Here is a 12,443-nt window from a genome sequence, read left to right on the forward strand (position 1 = left end):
TGTATATACTCTATGATTTACACGGTAGCTCCTTCCAAGATGGCCGTCACCAACGGAGGTAAACCCGACCGCACATTACACCTTTTCTCCCTTCGAATCGCTTGTTCTAATGCCGGATATTCCTTCAAAATCATCCCAAAATATAGCTCTTCAATCATGTGTATACCCGACGTTCTGGCACTCGATAGTCATGCCGGAAATTAGACGTCTTACTTTGCTAACCTCAAAATTCGTGAGTCGATGCGTCAACCGAGTTGTGCGAATGTTGATGCAATTCGGAAGTGACCCTGTTTAAAATTTACGTGAATAGAAGCTCGGTAAAAAAAAAAAAGAAATTGCTCAATTTATCGTAATATCAATTACTGTTGCTGTTACTATCAACAGTGCCCTGCTGGTAATGCCGCAATGATATGTACGATCGATTACTGTTTCAACATTTATTAGCCCATCGACAGCCAGGCTCTGATGTACAGTAACTTTTAGTTTTCCTTTTTTCTTCATCGTAGCATGAATGTTATAAGGCAATTCATTTAAGTTGATTCCCAAGAGTTTCGATCTTATTAGACATACGTCAATTATGGTATTTCAACAACTACTCGACTATGCAAATGCATACAAGTATCCATGCACTTACTTACTTAAATGAATCCCTAGAATAAAGTTGCTATTTTTCAGGGCGACTGTTTGCTGGTATTTGCACTGCATATGTTAGAGGAGTCATAGGATGCCTGACTACGCCAAGCATATCAATCCAAATGCGTGGATATGCGGCACGACCAGGAACACGGTCGAAAGCACGTCAAACCAAGGCGAAGCAGGAGGTAAAAAAAGCCTCCAACGTCATTCCTCCTCATATGCGAAAGTCTAATAAGTAAGACCTGATGTATCGATCGTTACTTTATGTTGATGTCCTCAGTTGAACCTTTTTATTTAGTAGGAAAGTGGCACAGTCAAAGTTTGATCATATTGACGTAACTACGTGTCAGTTTTAGCAGTGTCAGACGTTTATTAATCCGTCACCTCCTGTAAGCTAATCTTGCTTTCCAAATTAATGTATCAAGCTCCTAATTCAGGAATTTTTATGCCTATTCCAAATATATTGTTCTTTAATTTTTTCCATTCTCCAACCAACTAAAAATACTCAGATGCAATAAATCTTTAGATACATAGTGCATGAATTATCGGAAACAACAAACTTCTATTGAACCGAAACTCTTTGTTTCATACTTATTTTCTTGACAAAGGCTCTTGATTGATTTTAACTTAATCCCCTATACAATTTCTTCTTATTCAAACAGTTTTAAATTATTTTGTCAACTCTTAATAATAGAACATGTTTTACTCTAAAACAGAGGACCTCCCCGTAGTAGGCGAATACCGGATATGAATAAAACGCCACCAGTAGATGATGTCTGGGTGGCCAAATACCACTTGTTGCGATTATTTCCCCTTACCGAAGCGATACAGTGCCACAAAGAAACACATCACCCAACCACTCTGGATTCTCTTGACTCAGCACTTATAGTCCATCTAGAACTTGACATGAAGGTATCCAAATTTTGTTCTGTGCAATATTGGCGGTACGGTATTTTTCAGTTTAAGTTCTGTTCTTATAAATTATCTTCAGACCAGTCTGCTTACTTCACTGTATGTAAGATAAGGAATGAAATGAACCTAAGTTTGATTTTTAAATCATTCATTCAACAAGCCACCTTTTACCTACATTTATTTCCTGCAACTAAAAATAAGTAATATTAAAATTCATCGACCCAGTAAGAGAAAATTAATTTTACATCATCTGGCAGAGCAAGAATTTATTTCCTCTTTTGGTACTTATTTCAGGGTGTGAAAAAGACGAAATTCATTGAAAAGTTTAATGGCACCCTCCATATGCCATATCAATTCCGACTGGAAGAGGATAGAACTATACTTGCTTTATGCAAGGGGGAAGCTATTCAACGAGAGGCTACTGAAGCTGGAGCTACATTAGTTGGTGGGAGTGAAATAATTAAACAAATCCTGGTAAGAAGATATGACCAGTAAACGCTTGTATAATATCTACGAATTGATACTTGAATTACATGAGCTGCACTTGTTTCACAATGTAAGGAAAAAAATTTTATTTAGGGTTTCTGTAATCTTGAAATATTAAGAAAAACCTAGAAGTTGTCCCTACGTTCTGGAATAGATAATACCTCAACTATTAGTAAAAACAGCTCCACCGAGACCGCTATAGACTCAATGTAATTCATGAATCACGTTACAAATAGGTAGTTTTTTTATTTTCCACTTATGTCAACGACTGTCCGATAATAACTGCTGACATTTCTGTACTGTACCCCATTTTGCAGTGCCCAACGAAATTATCCTTTGTCTACTAAAAATACTGATCGAAATATTGTTCCTATCTGTTTTAAGACTGGAACGATTTCTTTAAGCGATTACACCACGCTGGTTGCCCATCCAAATATTCTCCCTGAGTTAACGGCTCTAAGAGGTTTACTAAAAAAAAGGTTTCCAAGTATAAAAGATGGTAAGTTATTGATTTTGCTTGGAAAAAAAACAAGTTCACGTCATTTTACATTTTGAAAAATTATTGCGAAGACACCACTTGCTGCATTAACTAGAAGAGATTTTACAAATCTTGTAATAGTTTGTAGAGATCAGTGAATTTCTTAAATTGGCAAAATTGAGATTATCAAATACTTGATAAAATAATAAATATTTCTCAATTTCATCTCCCAACAAAATAGGCAAAAAGCTTACAATTTATGTCGTATAATTACGTTATTTTCATTTACCCATTCACTTTCATATTTTGTCAACAATACGTTTACAACATCTCGCTGCATATTTCTGATTATTGAGCTGGAATTCCGATTGACAGAACTATCTTATTTGAAAAAAAATGATTTGAAAACTGTATCTTGAAACTATGATTCTCCGAAAACATTATCCTAATAGAGTATTACTTGGTAAAATTGTTAAAACTGCAAAAAGTCAGAGAATTTTCAACCAAGTTCGATAATTTTTTCTTATTAAATTCATTTCAGGCAATCTTAATCCAGACATCGCAGTTGCTGTGCGAAGATTTAAAGAAGGTGTAATGTATAATGCAGTGAAAGACAACGTGGAACCGGACTTTGGAACGATAGATACCCCCATTGGGACAGTAAGAAATGACTTGTTTCCTTTTCGTTTCTGTAACTTCACTATTATCTGAAAGTGCAGCTGTATTTCGTTTAGCTTCAATATAATCAAACGTGATTGCAAAATCGATAAGCTATTTTTCTTTATTTCTGCAGCCAATTGGTAAAGAAGCAGTACAAATTAATTATTCTCACGTTCAGTCGAAAAATTTTGAAAACTGTACAAACAGCAGGAAATAATTAGAAAATGATTTGCAAATTTTCAACACTCTTACAGTATGCACTTTGTAAGTTTAGTGGGCGTGACTTCTTTGAAAGAAAGAGAGTTTGGTAAAATTTAACGTGCTGAATAAATTTAAGACTGTGATAGAAATATATTTTATTTTTCTCGTCAGTACGGAAATCGGGAACGAACTTGTTTCATTTTATATGGAGCGTTTCATAAACTTATTCGATAAAATCAGTGTAATGTCTGTAAATTTTGATCTATTTGAAGTTGCTTTTTCAGTACGAAAAACCTCATTTTAGAGATCACTAACCCGAAACGTTTCCTTCATGCGCAACAGCCTTTCATGAAATATCACATGAATAAAGCAGATATCGATACACGTTGAGTCATATATAATCACAGTATAAGCATCTCGCCAAATCAAAGTAGCAGTAACTTCATTTATTGTGAAGATATATGGTCAATCTTAAAAGAAACTTTCCGGTAACGTTTCTCGATAAAAAAAGTCGCTTCATAGCGTTCAATGTTGTTACTATATTAGTAGACGCATACTGTAATATCTGTAGTAACTTAATCATTCTTGCTGAAACTATTTTTTAGCTTGAAATGGATACGAAGCAACTGGAAGAGAACTTTTCGGCGCTTGTGACTGACATCGAAAAGAGAAACCCCGTATCTGCTCACTCTTTCATTACAAAGTAAATAAGGATTCAGTTTAACGATATTCGGTATTTCCTTGATACAATTTTTCAAATCTGATTTTTCATACTAATTTCAGAGCTTTTCTCATCTGTCCACCATATCCGGAAAGGCTCAAAGTAGACTTTGAACGGTACATCGTCAAGTCAATTGTCGATAATACCGCTGATGAATCTGATGACGAACAATCAAATACCGCAACTGCATCGAATTGATAATTTATCCAAGGGCTTTGGTTTGTAGAGAACAAGTTGAAAAATTAATAAAATTGATAGAGTATTGCAGTCTTACGCTTATTCCACTTTTCTTAGTGGTTAGTTTCCGTATAACTGCAGTGATACCTGCTTGAACCGTGACTCATCGCCTTTGAAAACTTGCATAAAGGCAACTTATTTTGCGAGTAAATTAAAAAAAAAAAAATCATTTCGCCAAGGGAAAACGCTCTGTAACCTGTTCCCATAAACTATTTCGAACGAACGTCAGGAATTGAATTTACATTTGACGATTCAACTTTTGATTCAAACCTCGAGTTCAATTCCGTTAAATTACAAATTTTGAACATCATTGTCGTCAAGGATTGCACTATTAATCACGTTGTTTTGCGCTCGCCTAAAAACCTGAATACTAGTGGATTTCTAGATTATTCGATGTTTTTTTTTTTCTTTTCACGCAACGACATTTTGTATTCAAATTTACCAGGGAATACCGAAGCCAGTGGCAACGAATTAAAAATCATTCAAATAATCATTAGGAGGCATAGTTGTCAGATTTATCTATTTGATGACAACGTAACATATTTTATCGAACCCAAACTATTTTCATAAAATATTATAAGGCCAGTCATAAAGTACAGTGGCTGATAGTACTAATTTTGAAACAATTTGTCTTCTACAATTTTAAAATACGTATCTACAGCTCGTATTCTACTATCTTTCAACGTTTATTTACGGAATAAATTTTTTATCCCAATCAGACTAAATTTTTCTGAAAAATAAAGCTTTCGATTGAATGGAAGGACTGATACACACACACACACACACATACACAGCATACACGAGCTGTAAATTCTACCGCGAAACCTCCACGTAGTAGATAGAAGTAACGTTGCAATCGCGCATTTCTGTTTGCAATCGAATATCTCAAATCGTAGAACCAGATTAAAGAATTTTTCACTCATAATGGCTCTCTCAAAAATCGGTTATAGTTGATTGTGCGTTAAAAAAGCAAAGTGAGCGAATAGGTTTGCATTATGAGCCGTAGACCGGCCGTGCGCGAGCTGGAAGCAAATTTTGCAAATACACGAGATGGAAAAGGTTGTTTCCTTTGGAAAGTATTTGTGATCGTGGTACGAATTTCATTTGACTTCTACATTTTTCAATTTTTTTTTCAACTTTTCATCTTAATATCGTCAGAATGATGTATTTTCAGAAATAAACCAGTAAATTTCATCTAAATAACAATTAACCGTGAATAATTTTTAAAGGAGTAAATTTATCGAAAAATTAAAAGAAACCTTTAATTGTAAAAAATTAATTGTAAAAAATGATAAATTCCCATGTAATTTAAATGGAAAATGTATCGTCTTTGAGGCAAGGTTTAATATGAATATTAAGGGTTCATATTGCTCTGATATTTCGTTTTAGACTATGAACTAAAAATTAATGTACGCGGCGTCGCAAGAAAAATGATCAATTGTAATCAATTTTTTGTTCGACGATATCTCGAGAACGAGTGATTGGATTATAATGACTTTGGTCTCAATCGACGCGGCTTTTTCAAATTTAGAACTGATGGGATTTTCGCTTTGATCGGTTTCGTACTTTTTCAATTCCTTAAATTACAAAATTCCCCGAAGTTAACCAAAAATGTTATCTTGAGAACGGATGAATGAATTTGAATGAAAATTAGTACGGTCAGATTTTTTGGATCTCTAATCACGAATCTAAGTTACAGATTTGCAAAACTTGGATTTTGCGTATTCGATAAACTTAAAAAAAAAATTAAACAGATTTGGATTTTTATGAAAATTGATACTTGAAGGTTTGTTAGATGGCTGATCACGAATATCAAGTCAGATTACGAAATCCAAAATAGCGATCCAATACGGTGGAACAAAATTGAAAAATTCTAGGTCAGACTCCCAAAATTTTTCATGGTTTATACGTTATAGTGGTTCAAAATGAAAAAAAATCGTCCTATTTTCACTTACTATGGTACCTGAGGACCTTTGAATAATTAATCACGAATCTGGATTTGTAGTTCGAAGTATTTTATTTTTTCTGTTATTATTACCTTCTTACCATAGTGCGTTAAATATTTTTTGAGTTGTGAAAATTCCAAGTTTTATTTCAACCGAAAATTTTGAACGATCTGACGAAAACGAGTATAATATTCAATGTCAGATTATTAGAAGTAGTTTTTAAAAAATCGTCTCCTTGATTCAATTTCAGTTTTTTCAGTATGAGGACGAAGAAAAAATTAGGTATCTCGTCCATCTGAACTTTTTCGCGACACGATATGCCTGACTTATCATCTCAAACATACTCGTCATCTTTGAACGAGAATTCTTTCTTCTTCTCATTATCTTGCCAAAATATTTTTACGACCTGACTGCATCATCCACTTGGCTTATAAAGTCACGCCGAACGAGTTTCTATAGACAGGGTCAATGTTTAATTGCGTAAAAACGTAGAGATGACTAATTGCTAATTACGCCACTCTTCTAACGCAATTAACAGTAAACGAGGGCCGACGAAGCTTCGCACCATCGACATGGCTACTACGTTTCGGGCTGGACTACGAAAACCTTTTCACTCATTGGCAGTCTAGCTTCTTCTTTTCGAATATGTATCTCTTTCAAATTTCTGTCAGATGCCAAAGACCTTTAAATTGCTTACCATGATTCACCTCGACGCTATCATTTTTACTAACGAACGTTAACGCCATGCAATTATTTCATGTTATTAAAATATTTATTCTCCATATTTGTTTCTTTTACTAAGAAAATTCAGTATCCTGAAGTAATTCTCGTCGCGTTATTATTTTTACTAACGAACGTTAATGCCATACAATTATTTCATGTTATTAAAATATTTATCCTATATATTTGCTTCTTTTATCAAGAAAGCTCAATCGCCCTCATCGTTCGCAATACATATCTTGCAAATATTTACATCTTTTTTTTAGTTAAAAAGAGTTTTAAAATATGTTTGCTTATCATTATAAAATTATTTCAGCTGCCAGTAACGTACACAATAATACGGATTTTTATTATTGTTGTTAATACATTGTTGTTGGGGTTTGCAAGTATTAATTAATTTGTTATACTGAACATTTACTGCAATTGTTAGCAAGTATGGGGAATGGAAAATGAACGAATGAAAAATTGTAGGTGAAAAAATAATTATTAATATAGGAATTCAATCTTGATGATATGATAATTGCAAAAGTTAAAATTTTGCATCATCGATTGAATGTGTTTTTCCTTCTCATTACTTTTGCCGTTATCATTACTGATTTTCAATTAAGTCAATAATTCTTCATAAAATTGTGCAAACTGTAAATTTGGGTGGCAGCGGATTTAGTCCTGTTCGATTGCATATTTGGACTTGCAATTTTTCTGCACTAGTTTCTTTTTCCAATCGTTAATAGGGGCGTCATTAGTGGTCTAAATCGAGAATTTTTACCAGATTCCACAGTAGCTTCAGCCGCCATCTTGACTTTATGAGGGCATTCGTTTTTATCAAATTACTCACATATTTTTAACTTTTTACTAAAAATAGTCTTATTGTTAGCAAAACTTGTCGGCAATTCAATTCACTGCAACTTTAGTCCTAACATTTTTTTGTCCATTATACGGTTGAAGTTTTCCGTCTTAAAGCATTAATTCGAGATGGCTGTCGAAGCTATTGAAGATACCTGGTCAAAATTCTGTATTTTGACTAGCAATAAACCACCTTCCACAACGATTAGAAAAATCCAAAAGTGGTATCGAAAAATTGCAATTTCAGGTGTTTTTTTTTTTTACAAAACGACTGGACTACTATAAACGAAGACGATAACATTAGGCAACACTAAAAAATTCATCAATATCTCGAACAGTTTAATTCGCATTAGGTATACCAAGTAAACAAAAGAAGATAAATTTATATTTATACAGTACGATTGGCTTTTGTCGACATATCAAAAACCATCCTCGACAACCACAAGTCACCAGATTTGCATGAAAAAAATTAAATTGATGCCGAATGCTTATCGTAAACTATGATGCAATATCGTTGAAAATCTATTTTCTACACTCGCATTTGAATTTCTTTCCGTAGAACTTGGATTCGGTAAAGGATGAACACGGGTAACAGTTTAATCAGAAAATAGCAGAGTTTGAAAAGCGTTATCAAGGTAGATGTGTACCAGCCACGCTTGCAAACTATTACCGATACCTTCAGAGTGACACTACATAGAAATTATAAAATAGAATCTTTCAAGAAACTCCAAGTTTTGTCAATAAAAAATAAAGCTTCGCATCGCTTATTTTCTATAATTCAAATAAAATCGATAAATACTTTAAACTATGAAACCTGACGCGATATGACAATTATGTTTATAAACCTCAATTGACTCAAGATGACTAATCATAATCGCTCACTGCAGTAAATCCAGTAAGAAAAAAAGTATTCAATTTGTTACATATATAGTGCAATTGAACGCACGATGGTGATGCGTAAACAGGGAAATGCGTAAAAGACAGCATCGCGTGCGTAAAAGGCTGAGCGCAAAGCGAGTCAAAGCGGCGCAAAGAGGCGCAAAGAGGCGCGGAAAGAGAGAAGCTTGGGGGGGAGGTGGGACCTTCCGCCGAGACTTTGCGTCGTCGGTTAACGTAAGAAAGAGGTATAAGAGAAGGAGGGAGGCTGTCCGTTGGAGAGGAATGGAAAGGAAAGGAAAGGAAAGGAAAGGAAAGGAAAAGAAGGGGGGCCCGATCGGCCCGACGACGGCACTTTGGCGTCTACCTGAGCGCCGAGCACTCAGTCCCAGAGTCCGCCAGGTTTGAAATCCATCGCGCGCACGGTGCGGCCGACCTGTTGATCGCTGTCAAAACACTTGTGTCAACAGCCTCTGTTGTAGTACGGAATTGAAAAGGAGTCGAGATACGACTCGTGTTACGAGTAAACTCGAAGACCTCGACAACAAACGGCGAGTTATTGTGATATATCGATTTGATATTATATTTGGATCAACGTGTCCGATGCCTCATTGTCAGTGACACGCGGTACGTTCGCGGATTCGCTTCGCCTCGAGCGAATCGCTACTCGCGAGCTCCTTTTCTTGTGCATGTGTCATGCGGTGCTGTGAGGAGTGAATGTGAATATACCTGTAGTATACCAACGAAGCGGATTTATTAATATCCTAGTCTTTAGAGCGCTATATCTTGTCAGTTGTCTCTATTTTTTTATACTCGGTGTGTCTCTCTCTCTTGAAAGTGAGAAATTTCATCAGGCTACTGTGTACCCGTTACTGTGACTGTGACTGTGATCATTGTGACATGCCGACCTGTTGACTTACCTGACACCTCATCCTTCAATTAAAGCGGATATGCAGATACTTTGCTACTGGAAGGGATACTGACTCTCGCCGATCATGGTATGTCTTTTACTCTCGAGATCGATGGGTAGATTATAGAAATTATTAAGCTCACGAGAAAAGATCTTCCGCTGATCCTCGCTGTGACCGCGTTCTATTAGCCTATTTACAGCATCACGTTAAGTCTACGCGGCCACTGTCATCGACTCTATACTACATGCCTATAGCTCGACAGAGGCTTATAACAAATCTTCACTTTCATTACACCCTGACCCATCGAATAATTAATACAGGCATTAACGTCTATTGATCTTCCCTCTGCTTTCTAGATCCTGGTAATTCCGTTGAATTATATTGTGTAAATGAATAAGAAGATGATGGTATGAGGATGAAATTAGTAACGTTACTGTTACAACGAATGTTTAGGTGAAATCGTTACTTTGCACTGTTAGCATCGTCTGAATTGAGGGGCGGGAGTATTTCGAATTATTTAAACTGCCATCAAAAATAAAAACTTTGAATATCATAAGCATCAGTTGCGAAAATATAATTACGCAGGTGAAAAATCATGCGCTGTGGGGAGCAGACTTATATGAGAAAACGAAGGGCTTAGGTATGAAGAGATAAGAGATCTATAGATAGTAAGTACACCATGGGTTTGTTGTACACACACCTGCGGAAAGCTTATTAACTACATCCGGAGCTCAACTTCCGGTCTACCCCTGCGCGTGGGTCGAACAGAGATCACATCGATTCACTCATTAATATTTGCAACGGGTTTGGATTCCTCAACTTCAATGATTTCTGTGAGGTTTTCACGTTTTTGTCATCCCAGGTTAGAGCTGATAATTGACTCTCTAATTCATGCAGAAGCACGTGTTAAATAAAGTTTGACATTCAACTTGGCAATCGAACCGTAAAAAATCTTGTTTGTATAATACAAAGTGTACTTAAGAGCTTTCGTATACAAAAGAGTTGAGCAAGTGATGCAGACGTATAAAAATATATAGACTTCGCAATTCCGGGTTTCACTTAATGTTCACGGTTAAAAAATTAGGGAAAATATATTCTGTTGAGATAATTAAATTGAATTATCTGCTTTTAAAACTACATCTTGAGTTCACGTTGCAATCTATCGAAAAATGCTGAAAACCGTGTACACATCTGTTTCCAAATTCAATTAACCGTCAAACTGGTTGCGGTACAACTTTTTGTGGATGGAGCGAAATTCTGCGGCAAAAAGTCTCTAAGAATCACTTAGATTCATGCCCAATGATAGAAGAAGGTTTGTTTGGTTGAACTGTAAAATTGGTGATTCGTTCCAGTCTAATTCTATTGCGACAGAAGAGCAGAATCATAACCGAAGGTTAAATTGCCGATCTTACGGATCTCCGGGTTGGGCTTATGAATCATGAATCGATGGGTTTTTCAATGCTTATACATACTTGGGATTCAATAGTTTTAATATTGCTTTAAATCTTACACTACATTAAAAACAAATGAATACGATACTTTTTAAGAAATGAATTTTAAAAATATAATTAGCGTTAACCTAAGTGAACATACATGAAGCGAGTCAAAAACCAATCTTTTCTCGTAAATAGTAAAATGCAAAATACATGCGATTACTTAATCCGTTATCGCGTGTGGTGAATTAATAATTCTAATTTTTTCTGACTCTTCTGCCAGCTGAAATTGCCTGCAGCTACTCACTAGAGTGAACACTTTTCAATTTACATCTTATATACATACTACGAATTCACTCAATTGCGAAGACCGCGTAATACGCCGTGGACGAAAGTTACTTTACAGCTTTCGCGTTTAACCCTTTCAATCACGCAATTGAATTACCTGAAAATGTAAAAAAGTCCAGGATCTTGTATGAAATATAAAAAAAGAATAGACTAAAAAAAGGAGAAAAATAAACGGGTGGCTTCTGCGACTGAAAGGGTGAATCGTAGTCTACCGTTCGTTCAATTGGGACACAAACTAATTGCATCATATTAAAGTTGGTAACTTTATCGTAACGATTCATGCTGAGAAAAAAACGTTATTTCGCGATTTTGGAATTATCTGAAATTCAGTATAAAGCGTAACAGAACGAAACACACTCATATTTCGAAATCTTAGTTCCTTTAAAATCATTGTCAAATCAATAGAATACTGATTTTTCCTCAAATATTTCGTTACGATAACGTCACTAACTTCAAGCTCGTTTCATTGCATCAAGAAGAAGACTTTGACACTTGTAAATTCGAGCGATTCGACGCAGCCTTGTCGTTGGCTGTCTAATGTAAGACTTGCATTTCGACGTAAACGCCGTGCTGGATGTCGGTGAAGCCACGCTTGAACTAGTAGTCCATACATAGAAGAAGTAAAGTAAACTCGAAGAGTTTAGAACTGGATGAAAACCGGCTCGAGCAACGCACGCGTGTTTCCATGCCCCGGACCAGGTGTTTTTCATCACCAGCGCCATCTTCGATAGAAACCTGACCACCCTGCATGTCCAGATGCACCTACGTTATACTCGTCTTCTTACCTGCATCTCCGGACCCTTAACGCAGATTTCCAAAAGGTCGATGTTAAAACGAACCCCGGATGGCCCCTCGGATCGGGAGATTTAAGGAATCTAATACTCCTACTTTTACCGACCGAGTTCGTTTTGTTTATTCAATATACGAAGAAAAAGGGTAGCTTTGCTCGGCCGATAAATTTATAATAGAGTAATGCATGACCTTAATTTAGTGAGGCGTCACGTTCTTTGAAGTAACTTAATCGGGAAAAGAAAT

The 12,443-nt window shown here is 35.8% G+C and overlaps 2 protein-coding genes across 2 annotated transcripts in view; both read left to right on the forward strand.

Moving 5' to 3' along the window:
* On the forward strand, positions 1 to 4,324 carry LOC124406669 (39S ribosomal protein L1, mitochondrial). Its single transcript, XM_046882186.1, has 8 exons — positions 1 to 58; positions 676 to 871; positions 1,353 to 1,548; positions 1,843 to 2,022; positions 2,419 to 2,533; positions 3,054 to 3,172; positions 3,979 to 4,076; positions 4,157 to 4,324. Exons 1-8 carry the CDS (start codon positions 13 to 15, stop codon positions 4,290 to 4,292), a joined length of 1,086 nt encoding a protein of 361 aa, XP_046738142.1. The 5' UTR covers positions 1 to 12; the 3' UTR covers positions 4,293 to 4,324.
* Positions 4,325 to 9,531: 5,207 nt separating this feature from the next.
* Positions 9,532 to 12,443, forward strand: part of LOC124409867 (cadherin-99C) — a 108,504-nt gene continuing 105,592 nt past the window's right edge. Inside the window, exon 1 of the mRNA XM_046887786.1 lies at positions 9,532 to 9,714. Coding sequence (XP_046743742.1) covers positions 9,712 to 9,714 — 3 coding nt within the window. The 5' untranslated portion in view covers positions 9,532 to 9,711. The remainder of the gene's footprint in view (positions 9,715 to 12,443) is intronic.

Source organism: Diprion similis, chromosome 1 (genome assembly GCF_021155765.1).
Source record: "Diprion similis isolate iyDipSimi1 chromosome 1, iyDipSimi1.1, whole genome shotgun sequence".
NCBI lineage: Eukaryota > Metazoa > Arthropoda > Insecta > Hymenoptera > Diprionidae > Diprion > Diprion similis.

Excerpts from the sequence above, each read along its gene's own strand:
- LOC124406669 (XM_046882186.1), top strand. The coding sequence starts at position 13 with ATGATTTACACGGTAGCTCCTTCCAAGATGGCCGTCACCAACGGAG. Across the intron at positions 59-675 it reads GATGGCCGTCACCAACGGAG|GGCGACTGTTTGCTGGTATT; the intron begins GTAAACCCGACC and ends GCTATTTTTCAG. Across the intron at positions 2,023-2,418 it reads AAATAATTAAACAAATCCTG|ACTGGAACGATTTCTTTAAG; the intron begins GTAAGAAGATAT and ends ATCTGTTTTAAG.